The 15,243-nt window shown below is 50.8% G+C and overlaps 1 protein-coding gene across 2 annotated transcripts in view; it reads right to left on the bottom strand.

Annotated features, from left to right (window-relative positions):
- The window catches only part of TMEM120B (transmembrane protein 120B), a 36,840-nt gene that overhangs the window by 4,209 nt on the left and 17,388 nt on the right, over positions 1-15,243 (bottom strand). For both annotated transcript variants that reach the window (XR_013959578.1, XM_080650664.1), the window contains exons 3-9: positions 14,654-14,770; positions 13,252-13,311; positions 12,618-12,713; positions 9,394-9,483; positions 2,225-2,290; positions 1,464-1,525; positions 390-482 (exon numbers count right to left, since the gene is read on the bottom strand). Coding sequence is in view for 1 of the 2 variants with exons in the window: in XM_080650664.1 (XP_080506790.1) it covers positions 390-482; positions 1,464-1,525; positions 2,225-2,290; positions 9,394-9,483; positions 12,618-12,713; positions 13,252-13,311; positions 14,654-14,770 (584 nt within the window). In the remaining variant the exon portion in view is untranslated. The remainder of the gene's footprint in view (positions 1-389; positions 483-1,463; positions 1,526-2,224; positions 2,291-9,393; positions 9,484-12,617; positions 12,714-13,251; positions 13,312-14,653; positions 14,771-15,243) is intronic.

Raw genomic sequence — 15,243 nt, 5'->3', positions numbered from 1 at the left:
TATTTTTAAAAGTTACACACACATTCCCAATGTGCATATATGTATATGTTTATATATTACACATCGGTTATATATGTACAACAGCACTAGGCTAACATATATATATATATATTTTATTATAAATCACAGACAAAAACCAGACATTTTAAAAGCATAAGAGAGAAGCCAGCACTGAGGGCACACAGCTGGTCTCACACTTCACTAAAACAGAATCCCCAGTGAATTATGAAAAGCAACTTGGGTAGAGGCCAGCAGCCCTGGCTTTATGTGTGGGAGGTTTGTTATGTCCTTACTGGCACATGCTCCCACTGTGGGGGATTAGGGGTCAGATCTGGAAGAGGAGGCAGGGACCAGTACTTGTGCCTCCACCCGCCAGGTCGGCTACGCACCTACAGTGAGGTCCAAATGATTCCTTTCCCCCAGAGCCCGCAGCCGGTAGAGGCAGCCCCTCTGGTAATAATATTGCAGGAACTGGACACAGCCTGCAGGGGGAGCAGAGCACGCAGAGGATTGAGTGACACTTCCACCGCAAAGGGGTGGGTCTTCACTGCCCAGAGGGTATAACCCTCTCCCACCCACACCCCTCCCCCTCTCTCAAACAGAAACTTCTAGAGCTTTCCTAGGCTTTCATTAGGCTCTCAAAAGAGGCTTGCACCGGGCTGGGAGCTGTGTGCAATGCCAGGTCAGCAAGAGACAGTTCCATACAACGGGATACTTGTACGGAGGCGGAAAAAAGCCCATGGTAATTGTTTCCCAGGTTATATGCAAAGCTGTATGTACAGAGGGACTGTGTTTGTGGACTATACATAATGCAGTATTTATGCATATACGTATTTGTGAATAAAAATGGTAGAAAGGACATAGACCTATTACCAGTGGTCACCCCTAAGGGGGGGACTGTACATAATTTTCATTCTCAGCTTTAGATATTTGTATTTATTTGTAAGCAGGGTTTTATTTAAAAATTAAGTTGTATTTTCTGAGTTGGCAATATGCACACGGTATAAAATTCAAAGGGAACAAACAGGTCTATGGTGAAAAGCAAAACTCGCTCTCCCTGTTGCCAACCATCCAAGCTCCCCGACCCCTGGGACAGTGCATTGTATATAAATCCAGGGCTGTTCTTAAATGAGAAAAAAGAACATATATTTATATTTCCATTTTAAGGAAAACAAAGTTAGTGCCCCAACACCAGTGGGTTCTCAGAGGTGGTGATTGGTCGGGAGAAGCGAGGCAGTGACTGGGGCTCCAGGGGGGCAATGGGGCAGGCCATCCCTAGAGGCTGGGGGTGGAGGGGTAGGATGGAGTTGACCTGGGGGCAGGTAGCTCTTTGGATTTCCAGGGACCTCCCCCAGTGCCCTCTCCCCTCCAGGAAAGACACACCCCTCCCAGGCATGGGGCCTCCACAGGGAACCCACAGGGAACCGTGCCCCCTCCCCTGAATGTAGGCAAGAGGCACTCACTCTGAAATATGGAAAACGCTAAAAACTGACTGCGAAACTTCTGATAGATTAGTCCATTAGGCCTGCAGAGAGGTGGGGGAGAAGGTGAGGGGTACCGGGAAATCAGACATCCATCCCGCCCACCCTGTTCCCGCTGGGAGAGAAGAAAAGGTTTTTCATTTAAACCCAAATCCCAATGTCTGCCCTTCTTTACCACCATGTGCCTGGGAGCGCGTGTAGTTTTGAAGCCTAAGTTCCCACAGGTCTCCCCTCCCTCTGGGCCTCACTCCTCCGTGCCACAGCCTCGTCCTTGTGCTGCTGCCCAGCCGTGCTCCTGTCCCCTCTGCCCCAGCCGTGCTCCTGTGCCCTCTGCCCCAGCCGTGCTCCTGTGCCCTCTGCCCCAGCCGTGCTCCTGTCCCCTCTGCCCCAGCCGTGCTCCTGTCCCCTCTGCCCCAGCCGTGCTCCTGTCCCCTCTGCCCCAGCCGTGCTCCTGTCCCCTCTGCCCCAGCCTTGCTCCTGTCCCCTCTGCCCCAGCCGTGCTCCTGTCCCCTCTGCCCCAGCCTTGCTCCTGTCCCTCTGCCCCAGCTGGCAGGCGGAGGGGACGTTCCCAGGAAAACTCCCGAGGGCTCCGCTGTAAGCTCACACTCCCCTTCTTGGCCCCAAAGTCAGCAGAGGCCAAGGCCTTGGAAAGCCATCTGGCCCCTCACCCACCACTAGTCCCCATTCACAGGCCCCTGGGGAGCGCAAGCGGAGGAGTGGGGGGCGGGGCAGGAGACACTCACCAGGTCAGCATCACTCCAGACAGGAAGGTGGACACGTAGTGGTGCGACACCCACCAGCCTTTAATTCTCGGAGAGAACAAGAGAAGGGAAAGCTCAGGCAGGGAGAGAAACGCAGGCACCTCCCAGCTTCCCAGCCTGTGTGTGTGTGGGGGGGTGGTTTTGTCCTCTTCCCTGCCCTACAAAGACGCACAACCACACTAAGCCACGCATCGATGATCCAGGAGACCCACAGAGGCTTCCAGGTACCCTGAGAATGCAGCCCTCACCTCAGCACAGCTACAATCCACCTCCCCGACCTCTCCTCCTCGAACCACTGCTACCTCAGCACCTGTTATGGACTCAGTTGTGTGTCCCCAGAACTCACAGGTTGAAGCCCTAGCCCCCAATGTGACCACATTTGGAAGTGGAGCCTTTCAAGAGGTCACTAAGGCTAAATGAGGTCATAAGGATGGGCCCCCATCCAACAGCACTGGTGTCCTTAGAAGAGGGGACGCACGAGGAGTGTGCATGCTCACAGAGCAAAGGCCACGTGAGGTCACAGGGACCGTCTGCCAGCCAAGGAAGGCCTCAGGAGAAACCAACCCGGCTGGCCCCCGGGTCTTGGATTCGGAGCTTCCAGGATTGTGAGAAAATGAATTTCTGCTGTTTGAGCTGCCCGGTCTGTGTATTTTGTCATGGAAGCCAAGCTGACTGATGCAGAGGGCCTTTTGTACGTTCTCTCTGCTCCCAGGCCTTGGCCTACAGGCCTCCTGGTCCAAATTCAAGTTCTGTCTGTTACCTCCTCCAAGACGTCCCCGACCTACTTATCTAAGTCAGCCAGACAGCGCCTCTCTGGGTCACACTATCCTGCTGCCTCTTCCTCGTGGTGCTCACCGCTGTCTGAAATTACTACTGTTTTCTCCTTTGTTTCCTGAACCCCCTTCCCCACTTAGATGTCAACTCCAGAAGCGCAAGGATCCTGTCTGTCTGGCTCGTTGATGCACCTGCTCAGAGCAGGTGCTCAACAAGTTTGCTGAATAAACAGAACACACACACTGACACAGAGCTGCAGCTACCAACAGCACTTGCAGCATCTCACACCACCCCAGCCGCAGCTGCTCCCTGGGAGCCCACGCCCTGGGCGAATCTGCTCTTCCGTCCACTGCAGGCCCTCATCCAGCCCTGGACTTCACCCCATCCAGTCCAGAAGCTGTGGGGACCCTGTTGTCAGAACCCAGTGTCTCCCCTCCCCCCCGCCCCCACCGCAGCTCAGGGTTCTCACTCCACAGCCAGGGAGGGATCCTGGCTACCACTCCCTCCCCAGTGTCGGGGGGGCAGCCTAGGAGGAATGCTGGACCCAACACCTTTGCCCTTCAAAGTCCCTGAGATTGTCTCAGATCTTTGCTGGCCCTTCCTGGCCCCTCTGGGAGCTCAGACAATGGAACACAGGGTGGCAGGGATGTGCTTTGCCAAACAGCCTGGGAGCAGCCGGGCTCCTTCCTCCCAAGGATGGGGCTGTAGTGATTGGGACACCAGAGGCATCCATAGTAGGCATCAAGCCATCTCTCTCTCTCTCTCACTGGGGTGGGGGCCAAGTGAGAAGTTGGGGTCCAGGGCACCACTGCTCAGGATGAGGAGGAGCCCGAGGATCTGCTGGCTTGGGGAATGAGCTGCTGAATTAGACTTTCTTTTTAACTAAATCATCCTGCAACTGGCTTTCTCATCTGGATTCCCAGGCTGGTACCTATAGATCTGTCACTGACTTCTTAAATGCCACATGGCATTTCAGGATGTGGCTCTGCCATAGTCCATGTGGTTATTCCTCAGCGGTCACTACCATCCTCGGTGCTGCCAAGACACCCCCATGGAAGTCCCCTGGTGTGATGACATTGTTTCTCCAAGAAGCGGGATGACTAGCTCAGAAGCTGCCCCCCCCCCAAATCTCAATCCCAATTTATACTCCCATCAGCAGTAGGGGAGACTATTTGGTTCCCCAAACCCTCACCAACACCTGAAACCAAATTTTAAAATTTCTGCCCAACTTATTAGGTAAAAATTGGCGTGTCATTGAGATTTCCATTTGCATTGTCCTAATGGGGGTTTAAGTGGCCTTAAAACCTCCCGACCAGAATATAGACATCATAAGAGCAGGGACTGGGTCTTCCTCATCCCTTCTCTTTGCAGCCCCATTAGTTCTGGGTGTAAATCAGGTGTTCAGACAACGGCCTGTGGGTCCCTCAAAGGTTATGGTGAAGGACAAGGCTTTTTCCTTTATTCCTAGCATGAACAGCACTAGGTAAAGAGTAGGAACTAAATAAATGTTAAAATGCATGAAGTGATGCCCAGGAGGTGCAGCTGGGGAAAGCCACACCTGGTCTGGATGCCACCAGCACAGAGGGAATAGGAGATGGTTGCAGGTGCCATGGGAGTTCATGGGACAAGATAAGACGTCCATTCACTTCTCAGTTCCGCCTCTCCCTCTTCGTGTCCCTGTCTTGCCTGTCAGAGTCTAGGAGGCCCCTGGCACTGGTTTTCTGATAGAAAACGCAGTTGGCCACACCCTCAGACTTTTAGCTTGAAGAGCACCCAGGAAACCTCTCTGGAACCTTCCCAGCTCTCTGCCAAGCCACACACAAGTCCTTGGGTCCTGGCAAGTCCCGTGCTCCTTTGTCCTACCCTCCACACTCTCCGGAGAAATGCCCTCTCTCCACCTGGGAGTGGCCTGAGCAGTCACAGGCTCTGGGCAAGAAGCTATTTTTAAAAATATATATATTTTATTGGTTTTTTACAGAGAGGAAGGGAGAGAGATAGAGAGTTAGAAACATCGATCAGCTGCCTCCTGCACACCTCCTACTGGGGATGTGCCCGCAACCCAGGTACATGCCCTTGACCAGAATCGAACCTGGGATCTCTCAGTCCGCAGGCCGACGCTCTATCCACTGAGCCAAACCGGTTAGGGCTGGGCAAGAAGCTATTTGAGCAGCAGCTTTTTCACAGCTTCTGTGCCCATAGCCCAGCACTGACAGCTGCCACTCAATGGCAGTGGGAGAGACTAGAACTCGCTTCTCCCCCAGCCCCATCATCCATCTGCACATCCCAGGGCTCTGGGCAGGTTTATTTAACACTTTCACTGTGATACAGTTCAGACCCATACAATTCACCCATTTAAAATACAGATTCACAGAGTAGTGCTACTGTCACCACAATCAGTTTTAGGACGTGCTTGTCACCCCAGAAAGAAACCTGCACCCAGTAGCCGTCACTCTCCGAGCCTGTTTTGGACAGAAAGGATGCTTGCAGGGAGGGCGGGCTTTTTCACGAGCAGACAGTAGATGCCCCAGGAAGCATGGAGCACTCCTGCCGGAACGTAGGGACTTCAAGTTCTGGTATCTGCGGACTGTGCCCAGGAAGACCACAGCCCCCCCACAGGACACCTTGGCCACATCGGTGTGTGTGTAGAGGATACCGCACCATCCACTATTCACCTGCAGGCCGTTTCTGTAATCTGGGCCGTTGGTGGAATGGCTTCTACATTGAGGACCCTTCCTTTGCCAGTACCACTATGCCTTAAAAGCTTGTTAGAGCCAGGTGCCCAAGGGCTGGCTAGCCAGAAAAATGAATATGATCCCTGATTCATGATGTGTTCTGACCAGAACTAACTGCAGGAGACATCTGCTGTTTTGCCTTGTCTGTCAATCACCCCCATTCCAGTTCCAGACTTCAGCTTTCTTTCAGGGAACCAATTCGCGGCCACTCCCAGTCTGGATGCTTGGGTGCAGCTGAGTAATATAACTGGGCACATGACCCAGAGCCAGCCAATCAGGGCTCTGCATCCCCCCCCCAGCCACAGTGATTGGCTCAGGGATGAGCATGTGACCTGAGACTAGCCAATCAGAAGTCTGTCTCAAGATTACAGCTAGATCTGCGAATGAAAGGAACTCAGGGGTTGCTGATCCAGTAGGATGCTGACCTGACTGCTGGGAACCAGTGCAGGGGACAACAGAATAAGGAGAAGGAGGAGGGACTGTTAACATTGAACCCTTTTTACCTCCTTGAACTATTTATATGATCCCATAAATCCCCTTTATGTTTACTCCTATCAGGTAGTTTTCAATAATTTGCAAATCTGCAAGGGAAGCTGACTTGCTTATCGCACTAACTAAGCTAATGAGTTACTTCTCACATGGGCGGCATCAGACACAAAGCTCCCTCCCACGATGGGGGATTCCCCCACCTCTCTAGGCCTGCTTCCCTGACCATACCTCTAATTCAGGTCTCAAGTACAATGGGGAACAGGATGACAGAGGCTCAGTCACACCAAAACTGGGCACCACGTCTCCAGGAAGCCCATATGGCTCAGCTCCACTTGTCCTTAGAACACGGTAAGGCCCCAAGGGCCCTGCCTCATCACAGAGCTGGGGTTGAATTCATTTCTACAGAGACCATGGGGCATTTATGGGGCAGCAACGCTGAGCGCCTGAGCTGACTCTGGGATGCTTCAGAGGTGAGAAAGGTAGCGCTCACCCCTCCTCCTCACTGTGCTCTCTTAGCTACGGGTTTCTTAGCTATTCCCTGGTAAGGGCCAAGTGTGAGGGAGCAGAGTGGACCCACACGCAAAGCTTTGCATTACAAGCTCAGAGACAACACTTCCTGCGGTCCCATCAGAGCACGCATTCCAGAGAAGCCCTGGAAAAGCCCCAGCTAAAAGTGTTAGGCAAATATTTAGGCTTGGCTTCGGAACCCCACTTCCTCCTTTTGTCCCCTCCTATTTTCCTGGTGTGCCCCACACTTGCAGGGACCTCCCCTCAGTCCTGCTCCCACCCACGGCTTATCACACTAGAAAAAGAGCTGACCAGAGTAACTTACTAAAGTATTAGTGACCATCAGAGACACAGCATGTCCCGAACACTCTTACTATGAGTTCATCAGGAGGGTGAGACTCCAAGACCGATGGCAAGACCGCAGTACAGGAAGGTAATTAGTAACCAGGAAGCCCTGCCAAATGCCCTGGGCCATTTCCTCACTAAATGCTACCCTGGCTCCCCTCCAACCAGACCTAAAAGCAGAAAGCTACTATTCACCAAAATTAAGGCAAACTATGAACGTTATTTATTGGTAAGATTTTCTACTTCAGTGCTTCCCAAAGCATGGGGTGTGTATCACTGAGTTTTAGATGACATTTGATTGTAACACTAGATCAAGCTTGTCAAACTCATGCCTGCACTAGATGATGCTGAATTACATCTCTTTCCGTTCTCCTGATTACGTCGAGGAGATGGTCTCGGTTAGATGCTAGTATATCTTTAATGCGTCTCAAGATCTGTTCGTCTCCCTTTCTACACATGAACAAACACACATAAGAAAGACCACAGGCTTCAGGCCCAGAGCCTTCAATAAATTAGACAATGAAAACAAAAAGATATTTTTATACTACTTCCTCTTTCCTGTAATTGATGCTGGTTTTCCATGTAAAGTGGTGAAATAAAGTTTCCTTTTAAAACAAATATTTATTTAAGTAAAAAAAAAAAAAAAAGAGGAGATGGCTGATTTAGAATGTGGGAAAAATGATGCCCTGACCGGTGTGGTTCAGTTGGTTGGGCGTCGTCTAGTGCACAGAAAGGTTGCAGGTTCGATTCCTGGTCGGGGCACATGCCTGGGTTGTGGGCTTGATCCCTGGTGGGGGGCGTGCAGGAGACAGCTGATAGATGTTTCACTCTCAAATCATTGTTTCTCTCTCTCCCTCTCCCTTCCTCTCTCTTTAAAAAGCAATTTTTAAAAATTTAAAAATGTCATAAAAAATAAAATGTGGGAAAATGATCATCTAGGTCAGTGGTTGGCAAACCGCGGTAAGCTGCGGTTTGTCGCTCTGTTGACTAATGAGTTTGCCGACCACTGGACTAGACTAAATGTTACCGTGTAGTTGAAAGCTGTGAGGATTAGGCAATTGTGGCATATTGTGTGCAAAGAGGTAAAGGGTAGTGTATGACAGTGGTCGGCAAACTCATTAGTCAACAGAGCGGCAAACCGCGGCTCCTGCCGTCCACTGATCTAGGTGATACAAGGACATGGCAAAAATGGCGTGGATGGGACAGGAGTGAGTGCAGTTTGAGAAACACTGATCTTTTGTAACAGGCTACATGCTACAGGGCTGTGTACTTAGGAACCGCCGTTCCTCTGTCCTTACCTCCTGGCGCTACGTTCAGGGTAAGGCCCTGCTCAGAGACCACTGGGCAGAAAAGTGAGAAGGTGGCAAACTATCTGAGGGTTTGGCAGGTGCCCCAAATTAAATACATGCTCCTGGTTGTTCTTTATAGCCCCTGGGAGGGAGGGAGGGGGAAGGGTTTGGAAAGTTGCTCCTTCATGTTTTGGGAAACGATAGGGACAAGAATAGTGTGCAGAGGTTCAAATGGCCACCCCAAAAGGAATCAGAACTATGGAAAATAGGCCCTGAAGGAGGAAGGCAAGCCATGGACCTCAACAGAGTCCTGAGACTCCTCTCCCTGTGGGGGACCATCACTCTTGTCACCAGAATCCACTCAATCCACTCATCTGGTAACCTCATCCCAATTTTCCTGTGGGGAACCAGTCCCTCCTGACACTCAGCTTCTAGGTTTCCAATGACAGCTATAGGGGTGGGCAGGAGGCTCAAGACCAGCCAATCACAGAAATGCATTCTCTGGCTACAGTGATTGGTTCAGAGATGGGCACATGATCTAATGAACGCCAAGAGGACCCAGTGAAACACCTTGCAAGAGAGGAATGTGCCCTATTTTGCTGGGAATGCTAAAAATAAAGACGTGAGCTTGGAACTGATAACTCTACCTAGAACCTAAGAATAGACAACACAAGAAGGCAGAGGTGAAAGACAGAGAGAAAGTGGGTCCTGATGACATTGAGCACCTGGATTAAGCCTTACCTGAAGTCAGCCCCAAAGAACCTGTTTCTTAATATGAGAAAATAATGTCCTGTTATATTGAGTTAGGGTTTCTTGTGAACAAGAGACTGACCATGGCAAGTGAGGCTGCTGCAGTAGCAGGCACGGTTTTTCTCCTCCCTGGGTCTGAAATGTCACGGATCCCCAAGGAGGAAGGGAATGCAGCTGAGGGTAACAGCCCTCACCTGCCTCCCCTCCATGACGGAGTTCCCTTTGGCTGCCCCTACGCCCCCCATAAAGCCAGGCCCCCAATTACCTCGAGCCGTTGCTGATAAGAATACTCTCCCGAATCGTCAGGGTGCAGTAATACCACACGAGTAGGAAGTTAAAGACTTCGTCCGTTACCCTGTGTGGAGAAACAGCCCCCGGAGGGGAGCAGGCATGAGAACCAGGGATGGCTGTCCCAGCCCCACTGCAACGAAACAGAGAACCAGGCCAAGGGCTGCTCACACAGGGTGCCTCCGGAACCCCCTGATGCCCGGGAAGGCAGAGGGGGTCTGCCTCTGAGGTGTCTTTCCCCCTAGAATACTCATCCCCCCCATTCAACTTTCCACCTGAATCCTACCTGCCCTTAAGGCTCTAGCTGAGGTTTCCCTCCTGCCCTGATCACCCAGCCCACGACAACCTGTCTCCCTTCCACAGAAGGGCCTGTGGGTGGGGCACCCAGCAAGGAAATGATCCGAAGGGGGAAAGTAAGGGAAGAAACTCCTGCTCCCAGGATGCTCAGGATATTAGGCTGTGATCTTTTCCCTGCCTTCCCAGTGTAGCGGGAAATAACGGTAGCAATAACGCCTGCTTGTGTGCCAGGTTACATCTGAATGCTATCGGTGTACCTTATCTAATCCTCACTACCGTGCTGCCAGGTAGCTCCCGTTTTCCTCACTTTTTTTTTTAAAGTTTATTTTTATTTTTATTTTATTGATTTTTTTACAGAGAAGAAGGGAGAGGGATAGAGAGCTAGAAACATCGATGAGAGAGAAACATCGATCAGCTGCCTCCTGCACATCCCCCACTGGGGATGTGCCCGCAACCAAGGTACATGTCCTTGACCGGAATCGAACCCGGGACCCTTCAGTCCGCAGGCCGACGCTCTATCCACTGAGCCAAACCGGTTTCGGCCGTTTTCCTCACTTTTTTTAAAAAAATATATTTTATTGATTTTTTACAGAGAGGAAGGGAGAGGGATAGAGAGTTAGAAACATCAATGAGAGAGAAACATCAATGAGAGAGAAACATCAATCAGCTGCCTCCTGCACATACTGGGGATGTGCCTGCAACCAAGGTACATGCCTTTGACCGGAATCGAACCTGGGACCCTTCAGTCCATAGGCCGACGCTCTATCCACTGAGCCAAACCGGTTAGGGCTCTTTTTCTTCTTTTAAAATATATTTTTATTGATTTCAGAGAGGAAGGGAGAGGGAGAGAGAGAGATAGAAACATCAACGATGAGAGAGAATCATTGATTGGCTGCCTCCTGCATGCATTACACTGGGGATCGAGCCTGCAACCAGGGCATATGTCCTGACTGGGAATCAAACCGTGACCTCCTGGTTCATAGGTTGATGCTCAGCCACTGAGCCATGCCAGCCAGGCCTGTTATCCTCACTTTCTATGAAGAAACCAAGGCAGGGCGAGGTTATTTGTCAAAGGTTAAGCATCAGGACCTCAGAATATGACCTTATTTGGAAATAGGGTCCTTGTAAATGTAATTAGTTAAGAGGAGGTCACACTGGATTAGGGTGGGCCCTAAATCCAACCACTGGTATCCTCCTAAGAAGGTCATGAGAGAGACTCAGAAAAACACAGGGAAGGAGGCCATGTGGAAAGACTGAGGCACATGAGGCAGAGAACGGAGAGAAACAGCTTTAAGCCACGGAACGGAAAGAGAGAGGTGGCCAGCGACCACCAGGAGCTGGAAAAGCAAGGAAGCACTCCGCCTGCAGGGGGAGCCCGGTCCCGCCCACACCTTATTTCAGACTTCCGGCCTCCAGACTTGAGAATATCTGTTTCTGTTGTTTCGAGGCACCAGCTTGTAAGCTGTGCTGGTTACGACACCCCTTGGAGGGGAAAACAGAAAGGGGTGGGGAGCAGTGGGAATATCCAGGCCCTCAGTGAGCCTGGGAACTAACTGCACACCACACCACAGGTCTGCCCTCTGAGGGCCCAGAGGGCCCAGCATAGGAATCTGGCTGCTCATTGAGAACTTTCACCCCCTTCCAGGGGGGCATGTGAGCTGGCATTACTGATGGTGCAGCCTTTGCCCTCCAGGGAAACGGGCCAGGCCCAAGGCAGCAGGGAGGCACGGGTCCAGGGCCTAAATGAGCCTTTGTTTTGGACATTCAAGTGGCCAGACCAGCAAGTGGACAGCCAGCCAAGCGACTGCTAGGAAATAAACCCTTAACACCTGGGCCAAATATGAGAAAATAATGTGCTTGGCCACCTCCCCTGGGGCAGAACCCCCTGGGGCAGTGTGGCTTCAGCCCCTGGCCTTGTCCTCAATGCACTGCTGGGTGTCACGTGCTGGACAGAGCCCTCCATGTACAGTGTTAACACGTGAGAACCCTGTGAGGTAGGCACTGGTGTCACCCTCCTTGTACAGACGGGGAGATGGAGGCCCCCAGAGGGAACCTGCCTGTGGTAACAGCCTGTTAGTCTCAAAGCCACGAGCAATCCAAGGTTCTCTGTGACCTATTCCCTCTCTCTTTCTTTCCTTTCTTTTTGTTCCCTTCCTCCCTCTCTTTCTTTTTGCAATTGAGATGTAATTCACATACCATAAAATTCACCCTTTTAAAGTATACATTTGGTGTGTGTTTTTGTGTATTCACAACATTGTGCATCCCTCACTACTACCTAATTCCAGAACATTCTCATCACTCCCAAAGAAACACATATCCATCTGCAGTCCCTTCCCATTCCCTGTCCCCGCCAATCCCTGGCATCCGCTAATCTGTTGTCAGTCTCTATGGATTTACCTGTTCTCAACATTTCACACAAATGGAATCATACACTACGTGACCTTTTGTGACCAGCTTCTTTCACCTAACATACAAATGGAGGTTTACAGTTTTCTTACGGAAAATAACACCATCATCAACAAGTAACAATACAAGAATCAACTCTGTGTTTCACATACTCACAGCTGTAAACGCACTTTTGCCTCACCCTGTAATGTTTCCCAGATTCATCTGTGCTATAGCCTCTGTCAGAACTTCATTTCCTTTTACGGCCAAATGATATTCCATTGTGCGAACATGGCCAAACTGGGCTTTTTCTTGACTGCACTCTAAGGCCTCTGCAACAGCCTTTTAGTAGTATTATTGGAGGGATTACAGCAAACAGCACTGCTATTTCTCATGAGAAATGGCCCTTCTCTATTGACACCTCATCACACAAACACTGTGGATGCAGGAGGGACCCTGGATCCCTCTCTCACGGTCTCCTCTCACCCCAGCATGTCCCCCACCGCCACGCTGCGTTACCTGTAGTGGAGGACAAATTGACAGGCCACAGCCCCCAGGAGCAGGATGATGGTCAGGTAGAGCTTAAACTTCTCATACTCGTCCTTGTAGGCAAATCTATGGCAACAGACATGCCCGGGAAAGGTCACGTCACTATTACGACATTTATGGTAGTATAACTACATCCCATTGGGGGCAGGACTCTTGCCCCATTGGATCCTTGTCATACTGCCAACCACATCCCATTAGGACCTTCTGATCCCACTAAAGGAGAGACTGGACCTTAAATGAATGGTGACGTCAGTTAGGGAGCGAGACAAGGTCCCCTCCCCCAAAACGCCTCGGCTCCACCTCCCTAGAAACTTGATAGATTGTGGCTGGACACAACTGTCTGCTTCCCAGGAGAAAAGTGTCTGATGAGACGTGAAATGGAGCAGAGCCATTTCTCACGGGAAACTGGCAGTCCTGTCCACCCAACATATGGAACCCATGAAGGAAGCCTTTCCCAGGGGGTTAGACAGAGAGACCAAGAGCCAGAGCACCACCTATTAACGTTTTTTCCTTTATGCAAAAATTCAGCCTGGTCCCATCTCTCCTGAATTGAAAGCACAATGCCTGGGTTCTGTAAAGCCAGGTGGGCGTCGGGAACACTTACTTGGCCTGGTTGCTGAGGAGGGTCACGCTTACGTTGCCGAGGACCAGATTCAAGTAGAGCCTGGAAGGAAACACCTGTGAAGTCGCCATGTCCCTAAAAGCCCTGGGTGCAGCCCCAACCAAAAATATTCAAACGTAATGGGCACGCGTTGAAAAGCCAACACAGAACATACGATGATAAACTCAGCAACACAATGGGCCTCACATTGAGTGCGAATGATTAATTAGAGAACGGGAGGACTGTGACACATGATAGTCATGACTGACCCGTTTTTCTCCCCATATTTCCCAGCTTCCCTTGCAACTAATGTGAGCATGTGACTAAGTTCCAGCCAATGAGGTGAAGGTATATGTACAATATCTAGGTCAATTTAAAGCAGGCTCTTTTTAAAATTAAGGCATAACCTTCAAAAGTACCTAAGTCTTGCTCTGGCTGAGTAGCTCCACTGTTTAGAGCATTGACCAGACACACCATGGTTGCAGGTTCAAAACCCATCAGGGCACATCCTATCTAATAAAGAGGGAATATGCTAATTGACCCTCATGCTGTCGCAAAGATGGTGGCGCCCACAGCCAATAAGGAGGGACTATGCTAATTGACTGTCACACCCTCAAAAGATGGCAGCACCCACAGCCACAAGATGGCGGCGCCCAGTCCCCTCAGCCCCGCCGGGGTACCTGCCTACAGAGTCCCCCAGTCTCCTCAGCCCCCCAGCGGCCCAGGGCCGGCCTGAGGTGCAGGCAAGCCTCAGATGGTGGCTGCCCAGCCGCCCAGGGCCACCCGAGGCTCAGGTAACCAGGGCTGGCCGAGGCTTGCACTGCTGGCAGTGGCAGCAGCAGAGGTGTGATGGGGGCGTCGCCTTCCTCTGATCGCCGGGTCGCCTCCTGCCCTTGAGGGCTCCCGGACTGTGAGAGGGGGCAGGCCGGGCTGAGGGACTCTCCCCCAGTGCATAAATTTTCATGCACTGGGCCTCTAGTTTTTTATAAGAATCAACCAATGAATGCATAAATAAGTGGGACAGCAAACTGGTGCTTCTTTCTCCCTGTCCCTTCCTCTCTCTCTCTAAAACTCAATTTTAAAAAAAGTGCACAAGTCTTAAGTATATAACATGATGGATTTTTATATATTTATGCATCCCTGCAACCAACACCCAGATCAAAGAATAAAACACTTCCAGCCCCAGAAGGCTCCCTCCCAGCCCCACCCAGTCAGTACCTGACCCACAGTGTTCATGGAGAAACATGTGAGGAAGCCTCCTTCTCTTTCCTGCCCTCACTTCTGCCTTTCCCTCTCAACCTCAAGCCCTAATGGGAAGGTGAGAATTATGCAGAACAGGTATCCTAGACCCGGTGTCTGCCCCGCAGCGGGTGGGGAGTAGGGTGTGTAAGTTCCCAGCTCCTACCCATTCTTCTTGGGCAGGTAGGCCTCCATGTCAAAGAAGATGTTCTGCCGCTCCTTGATGGTGACATCTATCTGCTGAACCAGCTCCGCCTCCTCCACACTGGCACGGCGCTTATACCTGTGATCAGAGGTGTGGGCATGGGAGAAGCAGGGGCGTTACCAGCCTGGAGGAAGAACCTGGAAGCTCTGGCCACTGCCTTCCCACTCTTCCCTCTCAGTGTTTCTTGCAAGCTCAGTCTCCACCTGTATTCCCTGGGTTTGATGCAGGCTCCCTGCTAAGCCTTGTGACCTTGGGAATGTCTTTTAACCTCTGCCTTATTTTCCTTATCTAAAAAAATAGGAATAATATCAAGCCTACCTTCTGGAAATACCACTGCGACAAGTGAATGAGTAAGTGCAATTTAAAGTATTTAGCACAGTGAAAATCTACTAGCAATATTATTCCTCTCACTATTCTTTCTTTCTAAATGACTTTGGTTTAATCATGAGGAGTAAACTAAATGGAAAGCTTACAATAGAGAAGAATTATATGTCAATGTCTTTTGCAAACTAAGCTGGGACACAAAGGGACTGGGGCTCTGCTCGATGTTC

The sequence above is a fragment of the Plecotus auritus genome (assembly GCF_963455305.1).
Source record: "Plecotus auritus genome assembly, chromosome: 13".
NCBI lineage: Eukaryota > Metazoa > Chordata > Mammalia > Chiroptera > Vespertilionidae > Plecotus > Plecotus auritus.
Note: the sequence above shows the minus strand (reverse complement) of the source record. Positions and strands in the feature narration are given on the sequence as shown.